This window comes from Ixodes scapularis, unplaced genomic scaffold (assembly GCF_016920785.2).
Source record: "Ixodes scapularis isolate PalLabHiFi unplaced genomic scaffold, ASM1692078v2 PGA_scaffold12__126_contigs__length_90152505, whole genome shotgun sequence".
Classification (NCBI taxonomy): domain Eukaryota; kingdom Metazoa; phylum Arthropoda; class Arachnida; order Ixodida; family Ixodidae; genus Ixodes; species Ixodes scapularis.
Window position 1 is genome coordinate 25,207,653 of NW_024609838.1, and position 23,958 is coordinate 25,231,610.

Genomic DNA, 23,958 nt, shown 5'->3' on the forward strand with positions numbered 1-23,958 from the left:
CCTACTGGGTGTTCTTTACTTACTTACGTAAGCAATGAAAACCCAGTAGTTTGGTTACCTGCAATGCTTATACAGTTTCTGCTAATGTAAAAAAGCAGAAAAGAAGAAAAAGAAACAATTGTATTCCGTGTGGGTATAATTTAGGACGAAATTGTTTTGTATGAATAGGTTATTAACGCGATAGCATTTGGTAGTTATTAGGTAGTTTTACTATAGCGCACAATAAAACTTTGCGTACGGAAAGAATTGCGTCGTTGCCACTGGGCATACGCCGAACGCTAACTGAGCTTCGCGCTTTGCGCGCGCAATTTTAGCGTACGCTGTTTTTAAAGGGATTGCATACTACGCAAAGAGTCTTCGCGCTCCTCCAAGAAGTATCCGGAATGAGAAGTTGGCTAAAGCCAAGACGAGCACAATTAAAAAAATGGCGGCTCCCAGGACCATGGCTGCGGTCGCTTTGGCGGCGTCGTGAGCCCTAGGTCGACGGCATCCTCACGACTGCGATTTTCAACACCGAACGACTTTGCACTCCTACGGGAGATGAAGTCGGAAACGTTTCGGAAGACCCAGCAAGGTGGGATACGATCGCCGGTAGGCGTAAAAGGCCTCTAACACGCCAAAAAAAAAAACATTTTTTTCTATGTTAGGCGTTTAAGTGGTGTATCAGGACATCACCAAAAAATAGTTTCACTTTAGAGCTGTGTAGTTTTTTAATAAAAAAATAGAAATACGAAGTCCAACTTAAAGTGCCCGCCAGTGCCCTGTGACGTAACGAAGTACCGCAAGATGTCAGGGCGGTCAGAAGGGAGGCATCGCCGGAAGTCACGTGAGTTGTATCACTCCTCGCGCTTACCGCGACCGCGTGTAATATATTTTTTTTAAATATTTTTGTTATTCTCCGCATTTTCGCGAGCAATTCAAGCAGACGAGGTTTTTTTTTATTTACTTTTCATCGCCTAATGTTTCTCTAAAGGAAGAAGAAGAGGAGCCAGTGAACCTAGTAAAAAAAGCTCTACTCGTGTTCTAGACAAAACACGTACTTTATGCTCGACATTTACTTGTACTTGGTACACTCACCCGCTAGTATTCTCTAGATGGCAGGCATCTTAAGCCTGGAGAGCATCCGATGATTCGACGATCTCGGTGTCTGACCCTTCAGCAATGCGATCGGGGGTGTCCTATGCTAGTAACCCTAATTTCTGCGAGCGTTCTAATTTTTTTTCAACACTTGATAGTTTGTTTTGGGCTTAGTATGGCTTTGTACCATCGGATTGATGGCCTGCACTCGTACACTAGCTTGTACTCGCAACGCTTTTTTTCAATGACCTCCATCACGTCGATTCACTGATTCTTCGTCCTCAACTTTTACAGCACGGAAACTAACCGACGGTGCAGCGATAAAAAGCTAGTGGAACTGAAACTGCGTTTTCTACGATCGCTCGTGGAAAAGACCAGAATAACAAAAAAACAAAAAAAAATCTTAGGCGCGGTCGCGGAGACCACGAGGAGTGAAACTTAGTGACTTCCGGCGAACCCACTTTTAGTGACGTAGGTCGATGCGTCCCCCTTCTGATCGCCCCGACACCTTGCGGGACATTGTTACGTCACTGGGCACTGACGGACACTTTGACTTTTTTGGAGACGCACATACGTTTTTCACGGCGAAGGTGAGGCCTCTGTTGCCGAGGCGACGCAAGCGGACACGACCGGTCGACCGCTCCCGTCGAATTCTCATATTTAAACAAATCTAAAATGTTACTATGAACAAAAAAAAAAAAAACACTTGTTTTTCACTTAAGCTACAGCATTTCGAATGTGAAATAAAAAGAGTAACTGCATCTTGGTGGCGTTGCAAGTGCGAGATACTTGGGCTTTTGCGTTGAGGCGAGGAAACCCTATTTTGAAACACCCTTGCAAATACCTTGCGCTAACCCAAGCGCTAAAATTGCGTACGTTATTCTCAAACTCTTGGGAACGAGCCCGGGTTGATATGAGAAGGCTTTCCGGCGGGGCCCGATACCGCTATCGCGTTCCACTCTTAAAGGCGAATCTTAAGCGTCCCCCAATTTTTTTTTTTTTTTTTAACTTGTGCAGTTTGGTTTTTAGTGGATTCAGCAGTTGGTAACACTAATTTCCATTCAACTCGTTCGGGGGAAGCAGAGAGATTAAAATAAACATCCCTCGTTTTGTTTGTTCGCTAGAAACGTGACTTCGTCGCGTTGAGCTTCGCTAAAGTCATATTACCATTAGGGTCGTCACGTGATCTAATCACGTAGTCACGTCCCGTGAACATCGCCCGCTAAGTTTAGCGGATGCCGTCTCTTCTGTGTCTCTTTTTTGTGCCGTTTTTTTATGTTTTTTTTTTTTATCTCGCTTGTCTATATTGATGTGTTCCTACACGGCCATTGGTATAACTGACTATGTTGGGAATCACATACGACCGTCTGCTTTTAGGGCCTACAAACCGTGCGGTCGTGTGCGTTCGTCTGCTTTTCCCGCAATACTTTGCTGGAAAAGCTGAATTAGTGTATAATTAAACACCACTTGAGGCTTCTTTTCTTTCCGTTAGATGCAGCGCGGAAACCTAGATTGGTGTAGACATACACACCAATTTAATTTTCCGGCTAAATCAATCTGATGACGTCACTTCCGTGCCACTTTTTCATGTTCCTTTTTTATGTCAGGCTCGTCCAACATAGAAGGGTCGAAAAAAATTATGATCTATTTTAACATTAAGTAAATCAGATTTGTTTAATGTAAATCATATTATCTTACATAGATCTAATAATATCCTTTAAATCAGAATAATTTGATAGCAATCACTGTAGTTTCAAAATAGTGATATCTATTGACTGGATATAGTTTACAATATGGCAGCTTGATTCATAAATCCGTCTGATTACTGAAAATAATGAGGGGAAAAAGAATTACAGTAAATTTAAAAGTATGGTTTAATTAACAACTCTTCATTGAATACACCCCGCAATAGTAAAGCAATAATAGCCAGACTTGTTTTGGTTATTGAATAAACTTAATTTGCTTTTTCTTTCGCCTTTTGATTTTTTAAAGGGGACATTACTTTTCTAGTTTTTGTTTTCTTCTTTCGCATTTTGATTCACATACAGTAAGACGTTGCGTTTGTGAATTATTTTTGTGGGAAAGCTTTCGTTAAAATCATCACCGTAAAGAAGCGGGCTGATGATTTCAATTACGATTATTGATTATTGATTATCTTGATTATTCTCCGCCTTGCTACGTAGCCGTTCTTAAAACGTACCGTACTGTGCTCAACGGAACGGAACGAACCAAGCGTGGCATCGTGCATGTACTGGTATTCTAGCGATGCCCATACTCGCTTTCACCACGAGAAAAAAAAAGAAAAAGGAAGTTTTTGCTTATTGTTCATAGGCCGAAGTAGTTCTCACAAGATTTGGTTGTCGGAGGAAGGACCGATACGTTCGGACTTCGAAACGTGTACGTCTTGATAGGATGACACATATCTGATCTAAAATGCAACCATATATATCTTAATTCTCTACATAGACAGGGAAATTAGTAATGCTCAGCGCGGAACGGGGCCTTTTTAACTACGATGGACCTTTTCGCGAATATGTGCTGCCACCTATGGGGCGATGGACGAACCTGAGGCGCACTGGGTTGGAGAGTATTTGTAGAGAAAACAACTTCCACGTTAGGCTTCTTGTGTGCTACCGGTTCGTTTTCTTATCATATGCCCCTCTCTTGCGGGACGAGCTACATCGGCCAAACTGGCCGATGTATAAAAAATAGAGCAAGGGAGCACGCAGCCTCGGTGAGAAGCACATCAGCAGGACATTTGTCAGCTCATTGCCGGACCTGTGGATGCGATGCCGAGCTCACCAGCATAACCGTCCTTCATAGGAACAAGAACTCCTTCGCGCGTGAAGTGCTGGAGGCCTTGGCCATCGAAGAAAAAGGAGAAGATTGCGGTCTGCCACACCCCGTTGAATACTAGGCTAAAAGGTTTTTATAAGTGTTCATTCTGCCGTTAGACGAAGAAAAAGAGATGATCTGGAGGACCAGCGTTGAAACCGACCGAGGGCTGACGGCCGTGGACGCGAGTAGCTAAACAGTGTTGGGACATAGTCCGGGTGTGCCTTGTTTAACGCCGGCTTCCCTGCAATTGAAGAGATTTGATCATCGCCCCACTTCGCAAAGCTCTATCGCTTGCAAAAATTACAAGTCAACTTACGGCTCTCCTGAGCAAATAAAGGTTACGATTACGATTACGATTACCTGTAATAGAATGGGCGCTACATAGTCTGAACAGCTGACTCGGCTTTCTGTTCTTCGAGGGGTCGGACTTGTCAACTCTCCTGACGGCACGAATCCAGGGGTGCTATGTTGCGCTTTTTGGACTCCCAGGCGACTAGGGAGAAGGAAGTGACGTCAACGACACAGCAAACGCAGATTGAATGTTGATTTCGTTTTCTTCTGTCAACATCCAACCTGCGTTTGCTGTGTCGTTGACGTCACTTCCCTCTCCCTAGTCTCCTGGGAGTCCAAAAAGCACACGGGAAGCGAAAAAAGCTAGTTCCACAACCCGGGCGATAATAGTTCCGACAGCCGAAGGCTACACAGTTCACCGGCATGATTGCGGTGCACGTCGTAATCTAGAACGGGCGTCGTCAGTACGATGACTCGTGTTCACCTTGTTCGCAACATCAAAACTTGAGTCTCGATGGTCTCCAAGGCGCGCAAAGGCGAGAAAAGCAAGAGGGCGGTTTGTTTAGAACTAGATACTCTCGAACCCAGGCGCATCAAATACTCCGCGCATGCGCACCGCGTATTTCTACAAAAGGTCCATTCTTGAGGTGAAAACGTGTATAGAGTCATCAAAAGACAGAACCGTGTGTGTGTGTGTGTGGGGGGGGGGGGGGGGGGGGGAGGGTTAGTCTACGCTAGAGCAAGTGTACATGCGCCTCGAGCGGAACGCATGCACGGCTAGCGCTCCGCTAGCCTCTCTTCGTTTCGTTACACTGTTCTAGAGGGTGTAGTGGCAAGAGCGGCGCCCGCTTACATTGAAGCGCGTGAAGACGGTCGATGTAGATACCGCGAGTGGCGCTGGAGTTCTGTGCCCTAGGAGAATTAAAGGCACGTGTGCGATGAACGAAGAAGACGACGAGGGTGACGCGGTACGCTTCTCCGAAATGTAGCACCGTAGAACTTCTTTCGCAGCTATTAAGCCCAAGTGATAGCGTTGCTGAACGATGTGTCAGTACTGGGGGGTAGTCGATATTAATTAAATAATGTCCCTCAAAACACGGGAATATTTCAAGTAGAGGATAGCACACACTCTATAGAGGCATTAGTCTAAAGGCAGAACTACAATTTACTATACTTCGTTTCACCTTATGTTGTACCGCAGCGAAGGCTAGAAGCGCGAGCTCATAGCGTTGGCAACTGCTCTTAATTCACGAGAGCGTGTGCCACCGAGATGTGCCCCAGAGCAAAGAGCTCGCGCTGGTAGCCTTTCCTGCGGTACATTATAAGGTGAAACAGAGTATACAGATCAACATTAGCAGTTGTTTCGCACCGCGAAAAGCTCCAGTCAAACCACAATAGAAAAAACGACGACGACGACGCTTGCGGAAGGACGATCGTTCTCATCGCTCCCGAGAGATCGTAGTATTTTTGATAATCAACAGCCAACGTACCGGCCGGAACTCCTCGGAGCATCGTCCTTCGGTACTCCAAAGATTCGTCTCCACCCTTCAAGGTTCAACGGATATGAGCAACCATGAAGCACCGAAGCCAGCATCCGCCGACGTCGAATCTGGGGAGCCCACCATCACTGACGATGATGCTTCTATGACGGATGAGCCTGACGATGGAGACAAATGGACGACTCAAATGACAAAGAAGAGACGCCATGGCTCTAATTCGAGTCAATCAACCATCATAAGTCAGCCAGTTCCAAATCTAACCGTCATTGTCAAGCCTACTGACCCAACAAAACTCGTAACCAACCTCAACCCCTTGGTTCTGAAAAAGAAACTGGAGGACGTCGCCCCTGACGGCATCATACAGATTAGACCGAACTATCGTCTCAATCTGCTGGCCCTCGACACACGTAATGTGGAATCCACAAAAGCCCTACTCCGACTCAAGAGCCTAGGTGCGGTTCAAGTTATGACGTATGAACCGCCTCCACCATCTGCTTACGTTGGAGTCATTCGCGGCGTATCCACTGAAATCGCAGACGCTGAACTTTGCGCATCTCTACGAGAAAAAGCGCCTGTAATTCAAGTAAGAAGATTTGGAACTTCGGAGGCAGTAAAGCTCAGCTTCTCCTCGGGAGTGACATGCGAGCACGTCTATATAGGACACACTCGATATGAAGTCTTCCCATACTTGGAAAAGCCACGACAATGTCCGAAGTGTAACCGCTTCGGGCATATTGCAAGTACCTGCTCTGAAGCGCAGCGCTGTAGCCGATGCGGAGGCGAACACGACATCAGCACGTGCGGAGCAGAACAACCTTAGTGCACGAACTGCAGCAAGCGCCATGACGCCACGTCACCAAGGTGTCCAATCTACAGGGTGGAAAAACAAATTGCAAATCACAAAAGCTCAAACAATATGGACTACACTCCAGCAAAGTCAGCCATCATCAGAAACCAAGAAACCCGCGGCGCAGGAAAGTACTGGACACCTCGGAGGCGTCCTCAACGCACAAATGAAGACAAAGGGATCACAATTCCATTAAACAGTGAGAATGAATTCCCATCTTTGAAGAAGCAGCCAGCCACAACGACGCCAAAGACACCAGTTACTACTGTAGAGCCTTCAGTATCTTCAAGCGCTGAGGAAGCTACTACGACCCGTCCTCTGAAAGATAAGCAAAACCCAACTAGGAAGTCCAGCATACAACCTACCTAAAAGAATTCAAGATCTGACGCAGCACCTAAGCCACAAAGCCTCGGGCATGCGCTTTCCACACTTACCACAATGCTGCGCACCTTCCTGGCTTCCCTACATTCTCAATTTGCACAATCATTAATCACAATAATTGACATTGTTGTACCACTCATCACCTCCTGGTGTCATTAGACTGCATCGGTGAGAAATCAGCCTAAACAACGGAAAAATACATGTAACAAGAAATAGACTTCCGTGCCCCTCGAAAACGAACTTCATCCCATCAATTATCCAGTGGAATGTTAAAGGAGCTGTGCAACGATATTAAATTGGAATGTTTTTCTCTCTAGACGAGCTTACCGGCACACCTGGGACTCAAGGATACTCACACGCAACGCCATTGGCCAAGAAACTCCTTTGTTGCGGTGTAATTTCAAGGACAAAAGCGATCATTTTCATTCAATCTCTCCTTTGCAAAATTTGATGACGTAACTCGGGGATCGCAGTACACCCAAGTGACGATATCTGAATGCGGTTCATAGATTGGACCCGAGCATTACGTGGGCACTCGACTTGGGCTCGTGACAATTGCTAGCTCGAGGAGCATTCGGGTTGTGACCCGTGTCCAATCGCTGCAACGACGACAACAGCCGAGCCATAACAATGTCTGGAACTCAGCGCGTGTCCTGCGCTTTGCCAACCCCAGCGCGTGGCTATGATCCACACTGGCGGCATATAATCGGCTCCAGATCATGTGGCCGCCTGTTCTGGCTGCGAGTTGAGGGGGTGAACGCTGCTCGTTTTTCTTAAATTTTTTTCTGGGACTTCTATTGCGTGGGGTGAAAAACGAACGCGTGTTTCATAGGTCATTAACGTTAGGGATCCGTTTTAAGCGGTATTTGTGCACAGTACAAAAATTGTTGCACAGCTCCTTTAACGGTCTCCGGAGACGAATAAACGACTTAAGGCAGCACCTACAAAGACACCAGGTCGAAGTGTTAGCGCTACAAGAAACTAACATTAAGCTGGGAGAGATCCGACTATCACCATAAGTCATATACAACAGCACGCCCCGAACAACTTCAACATCAGCAGATGTACCCAAGGCATCTTTGTACATTCACCGGAATTTACCTCAAGTACGAGTGGATCTTTCTGATCTCTGCGACCACAGAGCTGAATACGTGGCCGTGACAATCAACAAGGTAATTCAAACCTAACCATCGTCACAGCCTACGTACGGCCTAACGTTTCCTGGGACCCTACGATATTAGGTACAATACTCTCTAGGTGCGCACCAGTCGCGCTGCTGCTGGGGGATTTTAACGCCCATAACGAGACCTGGGGAGACAAACAAACGTCAGCACGCGGCAGATGTCTGGAAGAGTATACCACAGTCATTGGTCTCCGCTGCTTGAACGACGGAACCGCTACGTTTGTACGCCCAGGAGTAGAGCGTAGTGTACTTGACCTGAGTTTTGCTACCAACTCGATACGCGCAATATGGTCAGCGGAACCCGATAGCTGGGGCAGTGATCATATTCCTATAAAGATCACTTCCCTATCGAGCGCACCCGCCACACACAAGGCTTGCACGGTGACGAATTGGGACAACTATCGGATGTACTTTGAGCAGCTAATGTCTCTTGACAATGTCGATTACATGACAGCAATAGCTCAGGCCTTCTCCAAATCAACCCGAACTGTAACCATTCCAATATATCGACCAAACCCAGACCTGACATACATCAAGCTCCGTGCTTTGCGCCGAAAGCTACAGCGACGCGCACTCAAAACATCGCGACAGGAGGACATTTAACACTACCGGCGGGTCGACGCTGCATTCCGTAGACACACCAATCGCTTGCAACGAAGACAGTGGCAGCAGCGGTGTGAGACGCTTCAAACTCCTGGTGGTGGACGACGAGCGTGGCGCATGGCTCGTGTCCTAGCAGGGCATGCAATTCCCCGCTCACCTGCTCTTGGCATTGTCATCGCCAAGAACATCACCGTGGCTCAAGCGGCAGAGCTGCTCGCCGATGAATTCACTTCTGCTCCTATAACTCCTCCTGACTTTGTCACAGGCAGCACGACCTCCCCCCAGTCACCACCTTCGTCCTCCAGCGACTCGGATTTCACGCTACGGTAGCTTAAAAATGCTCTTCGCTGCACCTCTCGCAAACGGAGCGCACCAGGTCCTGATGGAATTACTTTTCAAGCACTGCGGAACCTTGACACTACGGCCCCCCCCAGTACTCCTTGCGTACCTAAACAGCATCTGGAGAACGTCGGTACTCCCTCCCGCCTGGCTGACATCTGTGGTCGTTCCAATACACAAGTCAGGAAAACCCACATGTGAAACGAGCTCATACAGACCAATCTCCCTCACTTGCTGCCTCGGAAAGATTCTGGAGCGAATGATTCTGAGACGCCTTGACTGGCAACTTGAGACCTCTGGTGCACTACCTCACCAACTCTGTGGTTTCCGAAGACATCGATCTACAACAGATGCGAATGGCGACCTCGTGTCAGATATGGAACAAGCTAAGGCGATGCGCCAAGCCACCTCGGCCATCTTTCTTGACATCAAGAAAACGTTCGACGCTGTTCCTCATACAACCATCATTGCTCAACTTCTTAAGTTTGGAGTATCTGGCCGGGCGCTGGCATCCATACGTGTATTCCTAAGTGGGCGCACAATGCGCGTTCGCCTAAACGGAACGCTCAGTTCACTACGCAACGTTGCTCAAGGCGTTCCCCAGGGCAGCGTCATAAGCCCATTTCTGTTCAACATAGTCATGGCAGCTCTCCCAGACGTCTTACGACGCATAAACAGCCATTCGCAGATTATCAACATGGCAATTTACGCTGACGATGTTGCCCTTTGGGCTACAGCTCCTACTAACGCATACAGCATTATGCAGAGAACGCTCCAGCAAGGCTTAACAGCAGTAGCAAACGAAATATCAAGACTAGGGCTTACGCTTTCCGCCTCCAAAACCGCAGTCCTTCAATATCATCCGACGGCCAGATCATCTATCAACAGGGTCTATACCATCAACGGGTCTGATGTGGCACGAGTCCGAACATACACCTATCTGGGGTTCCTGTTAGACGACCGCGTCTCCTGGCGCCCCGCGGTGAAGACAACCATCATAAGGTGTCGCCGGCATCTCAACGCCGTCAGAATGATTATGGGCAGTCGGTGGGGAACACCACAGGCCATGATGATGCAGCTCTATAGAGGGCTCATCCTCTCACGTTTACAATACGCCTTGCCGCTGGTCCGCACCAGCAGCACCCAATCCTCGGCTATAGAGACTCTTCAACGAGTCGCAATTCGTTTATGCTTGGGCCTACCAAGATACTCCCCTAATACCCCAACGTTAGTGGAAGCCAGGGTCAATCTCGATGAAAATCACGGCAGGGAGCTGACACGTTCGGCACATAGCGAGACAGTCATCTTGTCAATCAACAGGTCCACTTCTAAAGCGTTTTCATCAGCGTCCACTTTCGCACCTCGGACAACTGGCAGCACAATTCAGAGCACTCGTTGGTGACCCAGACATCATCTACATGACACCACCACCGTACGCTCCACCACTAAACATCAATGAGTCTGTTCCCGCTCTCAAAAGTAAACGGAATACAGCCCAACCTGTAGTCCGGAGCCTTGTTGAAGACCTCATGGAAACGTCCTTCGCTGGTTGGCTGCGGGTATACACCGATGGCTCTGTGCTTCATAGCCGTAAGTCGTCTACTGCTGCCATGTGTATCCCAGAGCTCAACATGACCGAGTCCAGGAAGCTAAGTTTTTATACTACGTCGACAACTGCCGAACTTGTGGCACTTTGGCTTGCCCTTGACTCACTTAGCAACCTCCCTCAATGTGGCAAAGCGTTAATCCTCACAGACTCTAGGATGGCGCTGCAACAGCTAGATCGTCTTGAAGACGCACCGCAATACGCTCGATTTGTCTCGCACGTAGCTAGAAGCTTACAAGCAAAGGGCTGGCAATTAACCTTTCAGTGGTTGCCTTCGCACACTGGCATCTCGGGCAACGAGGCCGCTGACCAACTCGCTGCTGCGGCTCATCACCTTGATGTCCCAGTGGTAACAATACCTAAAATACACGAAGCCAAACTACTTATACATCAAGATATAATTCTTAATCACCCGGACCGACGGGTTTCTGGCGGAAAACCTCCTGTACGTGTCCCACCGAAGCTACAACGAGCCAGCGCATCCTTGCTGCACAGGCTACGACCCGGTTGTGCCTTCACGGCGAAAGCCCTCCACCGCATAAACTCTGCCGTCGACCCCCTCTGCCCAACCTGCAATGTTCCTGAAGACTTCGACCACCTCCTCTGGGACTGCGCGGCGTTGACGAAAGAGAGAAGATCCCTCATCGACGGCCTGCAGTGCGCCGGCGTCGCACATGCCACTACAGAGGAAATTCTTTTCCCCCCGGGTCCGGCCGGGACCGCTTCTAAAACATTCGCACGTCTCCTCACATTTTTAGAAGACATAGAATTATTCGATCGCCTATAAACCACAAGTACCCGACCTTAAGTGCAGAGTGCCAACAAGGGACAGTCATCCACCCCTTCCTTTTGTTTTATCTCTCTCTCTCTCTTTCTTTTCTTTTAATCTGTCTCTCCCCTAACCCATTCCTAAACCCTGAACCGACTCGCCCCCATTTTTAGGAGTGGCCAACTGTCCAGGTTTTCCTTTCCAATAAAACGCTTACTACTACTACAAACCACAGTAGTAAGCGCCGAACAGCGCTGATGATGGGGCTGACGTGGGCGCGCTTCTAGGGCACTAGGGTGCCTACATGTCTGTCTGTCTCAGGGTGAAGACATCCATTGTTGCCCTGAATGTGCCAGCGCGTGACGCTCTCGCGTTTATCGGTGCGTGACTGGGGCGGTAAAATGGCGTTTATGCATTAGCCAAAGCTACTCGCTCGAGCTCAGTGACACCGGATTGCACGCACTTCAAAATGCATAAAAAAACAATTGGGCGGAAAAATGGCTCAGATGTCACCACTCAAGCAAAAGCGCGTGTGTGTATGAAGGCACTCTATAGGGCACAGAACAGCAGCGCCATGGTGTCGTCTACGCGCAAAATCTTCACAAAGCGGCCGCCGCTCTTGCCACTACAACCCCCTCTAGAACACTGTAGTTTCGTTCAGTGCTCGCTGTACGTTAAAAAGCGGATAGGACCGTTTGCTAACTTCTTCTGGCTTATAACCGTTCCCGTGTTTGTTTCTTTTCCCTTTTTTTTTTTTTTTTTTGAGACCTGTTTTAAGCTAGCCGTAACGGGTAAGCCCAAGTGTCGTATAATGTAGCCCGTTACGCTAGGGTCGTTGTTTCTTCGCAAAGTAAAGGATAGCAAAATAAAAAGACGAGGCTGGGGAATAAATCGTGATTAATGGAAGCACCTCGCGAAGCACGCGGGCGCGTGTGCACTGCGCCCGTTCCGCGAGTGTCGCCATTGTACCATGTTGCTTTCTTTTTTTTTTCTTTCTCAGGCGAGACAGAAAGTTGGGCAACAGAACGGCTTGCCGCTCACGCGGCGCTATCCCAGCTCCGAGACAAAGAAAGAAGAAAAAAAATGTTCCCCATGTTTTTCCAGAGTATGCGACGACACGGACAACAGCTTAAAACCCCGCGGGTGCGACGGGGATGGTGCTCCGACGAATAAACGGAGAAAGACTGGCAGAGATCTGTTTCGTGCTACGTATAGGAAGTATTCACTGGACGCCATATTTGTGGGCGCTGTTTACAGCGCATGCTCCGAACGAGCTCACATTAATAGCCTGCTAAGACCGGCAGTCTTGATGGTGCGGAATGCACGCTCCAAAAGGACTGCGGAAGCTCGCTGTCAGCACGCGCTCAGCAGCAGCGCTCACGGATATGACCGCCTGTGAATACTCCCTATACAAGGCTGGAAGGTAGGGTTTACGGAGAAAAACTGGGGGGAAACAGGACGAGATGAGATCGTACGGAGACGACAAAGCGCCGCGTTCTGATTGGAAGGATAGTAAGTAGAGGCAACGTCTACTGCTACCTCTGTCCCTTTAATACCCACCGTTCGAACGCATTCGGACGCCGAACGCTGGCGTCCGGCGTTCCAACGCGAGACGTTGCAGGGAAGAGCAGACAACGCTCTCGTTCGCTCTGGCCGGAGGAAGACGGTGAGTGGAGACGAAGGCTGCCGGCCTTCGCGTTGTCTACCCCCTATTCCTTCCAGTCAGAGAGCTCGGCGCTCGGAGACTTTCCCGCCACTCTCCATCTCCTGCTTTTTCTCAGTTTTTCGCCCTGTGTTCGTCTGTGTCCTTTATGACCGATTTTTGTGCCTGTGGGTTCGTTCGCTAGTTTGTGTATGTGCGCTCGCCCACGTACGTTGGTGAGTGCGTGCGCCTAGAGGGAGAAGTTTTTGCACATGTTCCCGACTTTCCTTGAGCCACCCGTGCCGATTGAATCCCTTTGATTTCTTCTTAGCGCGTTCGTCGTATACGCCATTGATAATAAGGCTAACGTTTCGGTGGCAATTTAGTGCTCTTCATACGAAACTCGAATCCGCCGCTTTAGACTCCACTCTCGTACTTCCGCCAAAAGTGTAACGCGAGCACGTACAACTTCCTCGGTTGCTCGGCGGCTAACGGCTTATCTTCGTCGACGTCTCGCATAAGCAAAAGAGCGCTGGATTGCGTCGCGACCTGTTCGAGAAAGAATGTTTGTCAGATTCGCCGCCCCAGCGTCAAACGGCGGCCATTTTAGGAATTACGTTGTAACTCCTAAATTCCAAGAAGCACCATTCACAGTTCCCGAGGAGGTGACGCCACCTAGCGGAAAATACGTATAGGAGAGAAGCGGGGATCTGCCTTCCATTGCTTTGTACGAAACTTGGTCCCCGCTGTATACCAGTTGACGGGGCTGGAGACCCGTCAAGCTGCTTTGTCTGCTTTTTTTTCCAGCTCCCACCATATGTGATATGGTGAATAAAGTTAATATTATATTATTATATTATCCTTGGTTCTGGCCCTACAAAAACGTAACCGTCAGAACACTTCAGTAAACACAGGAAGTCGCATTTCTGAATTGTAACTATTGCCAGTTGCGCCGGCTCTGCGCTAGACAACAAAATGGCTACACCAACTTTACAGTCGAAGAGTGTCCATATACTCTGAAGCATAGCTTGTTTTGTGTCTCAAGCTGAAACCAGTGATGTTCGCAAGCAGGGAACGCTCTTTTTAACGATAGTGAGACCACATGTCAATAGTAAATGGCAGGTGTCACCCTTCCTGTTTGGCTATCTCTGTTCGTACTAGTGTTTGGCAAAGTACATCTAAAAAGCACTTGAAGTAAAGCGCAAAGTAAATGAAAGGTTATGTACTTCAGGTAAAGTAGTAAGTACGCTGGGCACCATATACTGGAAGACTATAATTACGATGTAGTTTAAAAGTAAAGTGCAAGCGTTTTTTAACAGTTTTCTATGGTTCCCTTTCATTCCCAAATACAGTGTTTCTTTTTTTTTTTTATCTCATATGCATAGCTTCATGGCTATGGGTAATGCGGGGTGCATCAGTTATTTTCGGAAACAGTTGAGAATATTGGATAAAGTCATGCGACCACAAAGTAGTTGGTTGTTTTACTCTCTCTGAAAAACTGACGACTCAAAATACGACAGCGCGTTTTAACAAGACAATAGAACCTTTTTTTTTCCTTCTTTTTTTTCCAAACTTGTGCAATGTATTTTGTAGTCGGGAGCTATACTTTCCTCGGAAATTACCACAAAAAATACTTTGAGTACACGTACATACTCAGAGGGTGTACTTCAAGTAAAGCACAAGATTTCTAAATCAACCTGAAGTGGTACTTTAGTCACAATGTGCTTAAAGCACTTCACAACACTGGTTCGTACGTACGTGCGGGAAGTGCTCGCAGTCATTTAGGCTGCACTACATGAAGTTCGTCATACGTTTCATCAGTAAAGCGTTTGAAGTGTCAATTTTGATTCCCTGCTTACTACTTCATACGTACAGGAGTTTCAGTGTAAAGACGAGCATCTTAGCAGTAGTGTATCTAAAGGGACACTGACAGGATATTTATGCTCGCCAAGGTTTTTATTTGTACAGGACATATGAGAGCCCAACTACCCAGAACGCAATTGGCGGCTCGAAATTTGTTTTCTTTCAGCGCCGATCGAGAACTGGCCGGTTAGACTCGCCCTCACTCTCTTCTCGGTGGTCACGTGCCATTTTCTATAGTTTAGAAACAACCACCGAAGATAGTCAAATCGTGGGTCATCAAAGGCTCTCACTGAATACTAAGAATAGACAAAAATATGATATCCATTTTTTTTGGCTTCTCAAATACCGCAAATACGTTGATTAAAAAAAGAAAAAAAGTCGTACAGTCACGTCACTTTTGGTTGCTCTCCCCTCCGCTATGATTCGTCTTCTCCAGGCCAGTTTCGATTTCGGTTTCGAGCAGTTAGCTTTTTTTTTTTTTTTTTTTACTTTATTAAAAATATATGTTACGGTGTAGCAAAATATTGATTGGATAGCCTTCTCGCACCATAATAAATCGCCTGGCAAAACAAAAACAAAATTTTTGGGGGGTGTCAGTGTCCCTTTAATTTAAACATAAACATGTATATCATATACTCCTACGAACACCCTTCGCTCGATAAACATTTCCTTTGAAGTAGCTCTGTGCCACAGTGGAACAAGCAATTGAATACTTTCGACTGTGTTCCCAGAATAGGTCCACCGAATTGGACTTCACGGTAAAGGGTAAAAACACGAACACGACATAACCTTAGCCACTCGTAGCGCACTCGGCGTTCGTTACTTATGCATTCAGACATTATCAAGGTGCGTGTGCGTGTATCATCGTTCCACTAGTCTTAAGGGCATTACGTTTCTAGCACATTCACGCGACGCATCCGGGGATTTGCAACGCGTGCTTGCAGATTCGTGATCCCCGTCGCGCGTTGAACCGGCGAGGCCCGCGCGAAATTCGAGGAACGGGATTACTCTTTTTTTTCTATCCCCGTGTTTCACGCTCTCGAACTTGGGGTGATGATCTCAGTCCGTAGGAACTGCGGGATTTTAGCCGCCCCTGATACGATCTCTAAAGCTTCCGTGTTTTCTTTCTTGCGGAATACCGACTTGAGAACTCTTCCTGTTCTCGCTAGTTGCACGTATAGTATCGTTGCTTTCACTACGACAACGGTCGTGTGCGTGTACGCGTGTTCGTCCGCGTGCGCCGTCTGATACCGCACTACTTTCTCGAACTTGCGCTAGAACCCATCTGAGTTTTACTCAGTATTGAATCTTTGTTACGCTACGCGATGTGATTGTCAGTGATTGCCAGTTTGTGTGTGTGTGTGTGTGGGGGGGGGGGGGGAGGGGGGAGGTCATGTGTTTGTGCGCACGGGCGCGCTTCAAGTGTGCGTGCGTGCATGTGGTGTCTGTATGTGTGTGTGTGTGCGCTTGCTTGCTTTGTGTGTGTGTGTGTGTTTGTTTGTAATTATTTCCTTCCTTGATCCCCAGTTTGTCCCTTGTTCTGGGGTTCGTGGAAGACTAGTGATCATTAAGTGCTGGTGGTTGCGGAGACGGTGTCTTGAAGGGTCCGTTGTAATTAGCGAGGTTAATTAAAGTCGTGTTTTTTTCTTCTCCTACTTTTTTTCTTCTAATTAATGGCGGAAAAGCGAGGGTGTAGTTTGTTTTCGCACCTTAATCAAGAGAAGTTCTTCCTACTGGTTTCATATCCGAGGCGCCCACCAAACTTCTCTTTTTTTTTCTTCACTCTTTTTTTTTTCGAAAATGGCTTGCGGACTTGCGGGAAGTTCTCAGAGAAGAGGGCTTTGGAAAGTTGTGGCTCTGAGCGGAGGGAACTCTGAGAAATGGTCGCGAGGCTTGAGCCTTGCGCAATTGCCCGTTTTCCCGGCAGTCGTTTAATGGGAAAACGAAGGCAGAGTAATATATTTTTGTCAAATTACTTCTTTTTATTTTTTTTAACGTCGGTTGTCGTTATTTCCCAGGGTTTCCAACGAATACCCGGGTAGGCAGGGTCGTGGCGCTCCGCTCAATGTAGCCAGGAAAAATTTGCCCGCCAAGTTTACTGGAAGAAAGTTTCCCGCTATACTTCGCCGCGAAAATGCTACATACATTTTTATGCTACATTTAGCGGGGGAAATGCACAAATGCTGTCTATGTGCAGTAACCTGTGAGGCAATGTCTGCAACAGTGTGCGCAATGTGTGCAAAGCGAACTACGGCTGTCAAGGCAAGGGACCGGTATTTTCATTTGTCACTTTTGTATGACTTGTTTTCTTTGCTTTTGTTTGCAAGGCCGGGGGGGGGGGGGGGGGGCTATATGGATCTGGCCAACAGCAGCACCTCGATTAACCCATACCTGTGTTGGGTTTGGGTCTTTAATAACTTTCAGTAAAACTTGAGCTCTAGCCTGGCTGCAGACTTGTACGTAGTTCAACAACTCTACTCAAATTACTGTAGTTTGACTAACTTCCTGAGTATTTTTATAACTTTCAATTAGATTTTTATTTTCGTATTTTTTTGTAATTGGTAGTTTACTTTAATTACTTTCACCGAGTAACTTTTACTCAAATTACAAATTACTTTCAAATTTAGGGGTAGGTTTGCTTATAAACATGCAATCCTGCAAAAAAAGAGATACGATGTTTGAAGATCAGCTGATATTTGCTAAGTGGGGGAGCATGCTAAAAGGTTGTTTGGGCTAGTTGGTTGATGAGCACCTTGGTTTAAAACAGCACGACAGGACAAGGACAAAGCGTGTATTGTAGGCAAGGGGGGGGGGGGGGGGGTAGTGGTTTGGTAGGGCCGAAACTCCCCTACAATTTTCTTCTTTTTAGGGGGTAGTGGTTTGGTGGGTCCGAAACTCTCTAAAAAGTTTCACGAGCCTCCCACTGCAACAACCCCATACGAGGTGCGGAAGCGGACATGCCACAAATGAGGCCGAGTTACTGTGGGGTTAGCGCCGACTACTAGCCTTTCTTGCCGTCCCGAAACTTGAGACTTGACGCATTTGAAGAAAGGACTTGTCCCCGCTTCTCCCCAACGTTGGAACTCTCGCCCACTAGAGGAGGCGTACACACTGCATCCTCACTCAAAGGAGGCAACAAAATGCAGCACCCGCTCTGAAACTCATCTGGAACCCCCGTAGTTTGTGTACTACTTGAAGAGTCGCGTGCTAAAGGGCAACGCAAAGGTGACCCATCTGCCGTGCCTTTCCTCACAAGACTCAGAATATGAGGGTCTTCCAAGATTCGAAGATCGTTCGAGAAACCTTAGTAATTTCCCCCTACGTGTTTACAGAAAAAAATAATTATAAACAAGCAGTGTTGAGAAGTTAAGTACATGGTACTTAATCTACTACTTTTAGAGTGTTTAGAAAACTTGTACTTTGCTTGAAGTACATTCTCTGAGCATGTAGTACTTTACTAAAGTTTTTTTCCCGGTAGTTTATGAGGAAAGTGCAACCCCCGACTTCAAACCACAATTCCCAAATCTGAAAACAAATAAAATGGAGTATCGTCATGTGAAAACGCGCTATCGTCTTGCGAGACGTCATCTGGTCATTTCCTTGAATGAAGTAATGGCGGCTATAAGACCGATACAAATCAGTGCCTTAAAATTTGATTGTGTTAAATAGTTTGTCAGCTAGATTAAAACAGCTACCCTGTGACGACTTCATCTAATATGTGTCGCTATTCCCGAAAAAAACTTGATGCACCTTCGATTACCCGTAAAGCAATGCGTACCAGTAAAAAAAAACAAAAAAAAAACAAAAACAACAACAACATTGTATAAAGGACGAAATGGTATCTAGAAATGATAGAAATATTGTGTTAAAATGTGCTTGTATTTTACTTTGACAGTTCATTGTATTTACAGTACCTCACTTCAGGTACATTGCACCCGGTGTACTTGAAGCACATAACCTCTCATTTACTTTGTACTTTACATTAAGTACCTTGTAACTGTACTTTACGCAACACTCTATACAATCAAACACTTCCTGCAAAATTAAGCTCAGACAGTGCTAAACCTCAAAGTATAAACGATGCATCCGCAGCACATCGTTGTCAAAAAAAAAAAAAAAAAAAGTATAAAACTATTAGGCATGCGAGCAGAAGCAGCTAGCAAAGCATTTCTGTCGAAACACAAGCCGCTTTATGTTTGTGTACTTTCTTGTCACCATAAAGAAATATAAAAGGAACTTCAGAAGTGATTATCTACTGTTTTACGGTAGTTAGTAATTTACTCAGTTACCTTTCATTTGAGTAATTTCTATTCTATTTCTTAAGTAATACCTGCGCGTCTACTTACCCGCAAGACACTCGAGGAGCCAATCTCTGCAATCTATATGAAATCAGCTCAGGGAATGATGAGGCGGAACATCTGTTTAGACCTTTAAATGAAGTCTGCGCTGTGGCATCACGCCATGCAAAGCGTCATGCTTGCATTGCGTAATGCCACAGCGCAGACTTCATTTTTAGGTTTAAACGGATGTTTAAACCTAAAAACCTAAACCGCCTCATCATTCGCTGAGCTGATTTCATAGATCGCAGAGATTGGCTCTTTCGGTGTTTTGCAGGTAAGTAGACGCTCAGGCAATGCTTCGAGTGTGCTCAAATTACTTTTGAAGCCAATACTAACTTGACTTAATTACTTTTTCTCAGTAACTTGCACATGTCTGCCTGGCAGTAACTTTTTCTTTCTTGCTTTCTGTTTCTGTTTTTTTACCTTCTATTTTGTGTATAAAATGCAAGGCTAAGAGCTTCATTTGGGGGGGGGGGGAGGGGAGGGGTAATAATAAAATTAGGTGTCACACTTCACTGAAAAGTGTCACACCGGATCCCGAACGTTTCGTAGATCGTTCAATCGAACTTCAGTCGAATTTGTATATCGAACTTCGCGTTACAAATTTAAGAGAACGTCGAACCCGGTTCGAACTCGATCCGTCAGCAAGTTCGCGACACATCCCTAAAGTTATCGACACCTTACGAAACGCAGAGGTGTGGCGAATCCAGGGATCTTATTATCCTTCGTCGGTCAATCAGATCTGTGCATTAGGCGAGGATAATTTCAGAGAGCCAATCATGATGCGAGGAGCTTGATTATAATAATAGGCCTCACCCTGAGCTTCTCAAGCTATCGGTGAATATATTGTCGCCGATAGAAAAGGATCGACGACTGTGTTGTGTCTTGATAGTTATATTTTCATCAGTTCAGTTCAGAAAGCGTTTATTGGCATTTGGGGGAGGGAGAATGGGGCTGAGATCGGTGGCTTACAAGCCTGGATCTATGGCCAAGGGAAGGGGTTGAGGGGTTGAGGGGGGTTATAGATAGGCGGTGAGCCCCGCATCGTGGATGAAATCCACGAGCGTGGTCATAACTGCCCGACGTTTGTCGGGAGGGCCCTGAGGATGGACCCATTCCTCCATGCTGGATACGTCTGGTGGTATGTGTTTTCGGCGAATCTCTTCCAGCTCCGGACAGTCCCAGAGTAAGTGGCTTTGGTCGGCAAGAAGGCTGGGGTCTTGACAGAAGCTGCAATGGGGTGATGTAGGTGGCTTGGTCCAATGCGTCCTGCGTGCCGGTGTGCATGTGGTGTTTGTGATTATCCTCCGGAGCAGCACCGTTGATCCCCTGCCCATTCCGCTCGGGAGCGGATTTACGCAGGGGGTCAGGGCTGCCCTCAGGGTCTGTCTTGAGGATTCTTTAACGAGCTGTTTTGCCTCCTCAGGGTCGTAGTCTGGGTCTTCGCCATCGTCGCCAAGCTCAGGCGGGAGCGAGTACCCGTGTTCTTGTAGGTGACTTGGCACACTACTCGGCTCGCGGGGGGAATCCAGATGCGCGCGGGCCATGCAGTGAGCTTGTACGTTGCCCTGAATGTCTGCGTGGGCAGGTATCCAGGACACTTTGATGGTTGTACCGGCTGCAATTAGGTCGGAGGCCATCCTTCGGATTGCCTTAACTCGCTTGTTCGGGGAGTGGCGAGAGCGACATTCTATTAATGCAGCCGCAGAGTCAGTGAAAATCTGTAGGTGTGTCGGTCGGATTTCCTTCTCGATGACGGTGCGCAGTGCCAGTTGGATAGCTCCAAGTTCTCCGCCCTTGACCGATGTGCCGCCGGGCAATGTTTCGGCCATGGTGATTCCTAGGCGGGGAATCACAACCGCAGCGGAGCAAATCGGTTTAGGGAAGGAGACGAAAGCCGCATCAGTGTATACTGCGAGCTTCTCATTGGTGTCCGTCCACTCTTGGACGAGTTTGCAGTGCTGTCGCACTTGGCAAGCTTGCTTGCCAGGGCGACTGGGCCCGGCTCCCCTTGGTACTGGTCGATCGTCCACGAGGCACACATCGTCGCTCCATGGGGGGTCAACCTCCGGGAGAGGGGGAAGGGCTCTGATATCTGAGCCGATCATCTCTAGGATTTGTCGTCCGGAGGCTGAGTGTTGGAGTAGCTCTAGATGAGCTCGTGCTCTCTCCTCTACGGTTTCTCGAGCCGTGTTGAGCTTCGCGTGTGCCTTGAGCTTGTCTAGCGGTGTATATCGGGGGAGGCCAGTGACAATTCTAGCTGCGTTGTTGGTAAGGATTTCCAGTTTCTTCCATTGTGTGTTGGTAAGTCGGTAGTGGGGGGCACCGTAGCAGATGCGGGAGACGATGAGGGTTTTCACCATGCGGCGGGCAACTTCCTCGTCAGCGCCTCCTCTGGTGCCGCTGATCCTTCTAATGACGTTTAGTGCTGCCTGGCACTGTTGGGTGACCATTGTTAGCCAAGCCTTTGCGGTGCCATCCTCGTGGAATTGTAGTCCTAGGATGCGTACCTCAGGTGCTGATCTGATCGGTTGGCCCGCGAGAGTCAAGTGAAGAGTTGAGCTGATGTTCGCGTCCCTTTCCCGTCTGGGGGCTATGACTACGTAGGTTGTCTTATCCGGCGAGGCGGTTAAGCCTACGCTTTGGAGGTGACTTGTCACGACGTCGATCCCCCGTTGAAGGATGCGCTGTTGTTGCGGAACGTCGCCGCGCACTGTCCAGAGGGAAACGTCGTCCGCATAGATGGTGAAGTGGAGGTTGGATACCTGTTGCAGTCGACCGGGGAGACGCGCCATGGCCAAATTGAAGAGGAGTGGGGACAGAACTGACCCTTGTGGAACTCCTACTTTGTTCGGTTTTGGCGCTGCCAGGTGTTTGCCGATCCGGACCGCGAAGGTGCGAGTCTCGAGGAAAGACTTGATGAAATTTAGGGCGCGGCCTTCAATGCCGAGGGCGCGCGCTTCTTGGACAATCGCCCAGTGTGGGACTATATTTTCATATATCTGAATAACTTCGTCTTCTTCTACGCTATGCGTTCATTCACTTACTTCTTCCTCATCGTCATAATTTTGAATAGTCTCATGAGAGCAGCGCAGGTGATCGGACGTTCCTTCCCGACCCGCCGGGTCCGCTGAGGACTCCATGTTCTTTTAGCGACGAAGATGGACGGCGGATTCGGCGTCAAACCTCCTCAAGACTTCTTGAAGCAAAACAAGGAGGCCGGAAATTCCCTGGGAGCGATGGATTTCGCTCTTCGAACGTTTCATGGGGGCATTTGGCGCTCACGCCCTGCCCTCGGAACGTCGCCGATACCTGCTCCGCCGCTGCCTGGGGGTGGAGGGTCAACAGGTCTTCGATACGTTGCCTTCCTCCTGCGCTGCCGCTGTTCCGTCGCCAGCAACGACGTCGGCGGTAGCCGCTTCTAGAACTCCGGAGAACAGGCGTCTATCAAGAGGCTGTTGGTATACCCGTAGCGCGCACTTCAAGAAGTCGTGCAACATCGACCAGGAGCGTCACCGGTTGCGCCGGCGCTATCAACTGCCCGAAGGTTCATTCCATGGTTATTTGGCTGCCCTACGAGACTTGGCAGTTCCGGCCTATGTCGGTCCTCAACAGGACAAAACCATCCGGGAGAAGCTCACGGCTAAATTTCTGTCCGCTAACATTCGAGAGCGGCTGCTCCTGGCCAGCAATATTCCTTTCGAGCAAATTATCGATATCGTCATATACATTGAAAGGACCAAGATTAAAGCTAAGGAGCTGACCATTTCCACGGAAAACCAACTGACCTGCAACGTCACTCACGCCGCTCAAACGGTCGACCTCCGTCGACAGTCTTCACTTAGAATATCCTCTTCCCGTCAGTCATCGGGGCTGAAATTGTTCTATTGGCATGTTAAACGGCACATCATACCTTTTCACCAAGCCTCGCGTGAACGTTCTTTTCACCTCAAGTAAATCTTCCTACCCTGCCCAGTCGTACAATGACCAGCCATCGACTCCGTCAGGAGTAATGACTCCGGAGCATCAAACGTTTCGCGCTCAAACGCCTAAGCGGCGTGAGGCGACTCTTCGCGACGATTGGCTCTATATACGCGAATTGTTGGTTTTGTGTCGACCGCTGCCAAAGCTACGATACTTGTATGGCCCGAGTAAAGACGTGCAGTGGTTGCGGCCGATATGGACACTTCCAACGCACGTGCGGCCGCAGGCATAGACCCCTTTACCGCCAGAGCCATGTGCGAATTCAGGAAATCTTCTCGGGCGAAGAGAATGACGAAGAGGACGTCTACCACGCATCTGCGCCTTCCCGGAAGGGAATATACAGGGTGTCACAAAAGAAAATTTACACGGTATTTTTGACGGCAAAAATAAACTAGGCATCGCCGAACGCTCATTTTCCGCTCAAAGGTAGAGCTAAAGGTCACAATCAGATGCCAAAGTTTCAGCCCGATCCGATAACTTAATCAAAAGTTATCAGTGATTTTCTGAAAATTTCAATGGGAAAATGGAGTCCATTTTTGCCCGTTTTCGGTTTCTGGTGCCATAGAGCCCCATGTGTTTGAAAACTCCGTCAGCCGCCATTTTCCCATTGAAAATTTCAGAAAATCATTTATAACTTTTGATTAAGTTATCGGATCGGGCTGAAACTTTGGCATCCGGTTGTGACCTCCAGCTCTG

General features: G+C 47.8%; 1 protein-coding gene across 1 annotated transcript; it reads right to left on the minus strand.

Moving 5' to 3' along the window:
* Positions 1–20,222: 20,222 nt before the first annotated feature.
* LOC121835340 lies at positions 20,223–22,144 on the minus strand. The gene has a single exon (XM_042289464.1). The coding sequence runs from the start codon at positions 22,071–22,073 to the stop codon at positions 20,298–20,300; it is 1,776 nt and encodes a 591-aa protein (XP_042145398.1). The 5' UTR covers positions 22,074–22,144; the 3' UTR covers positions 20,223–20,297.
* Positions 22,145–23,958: the final 1,814 nt, after the last annotated feature.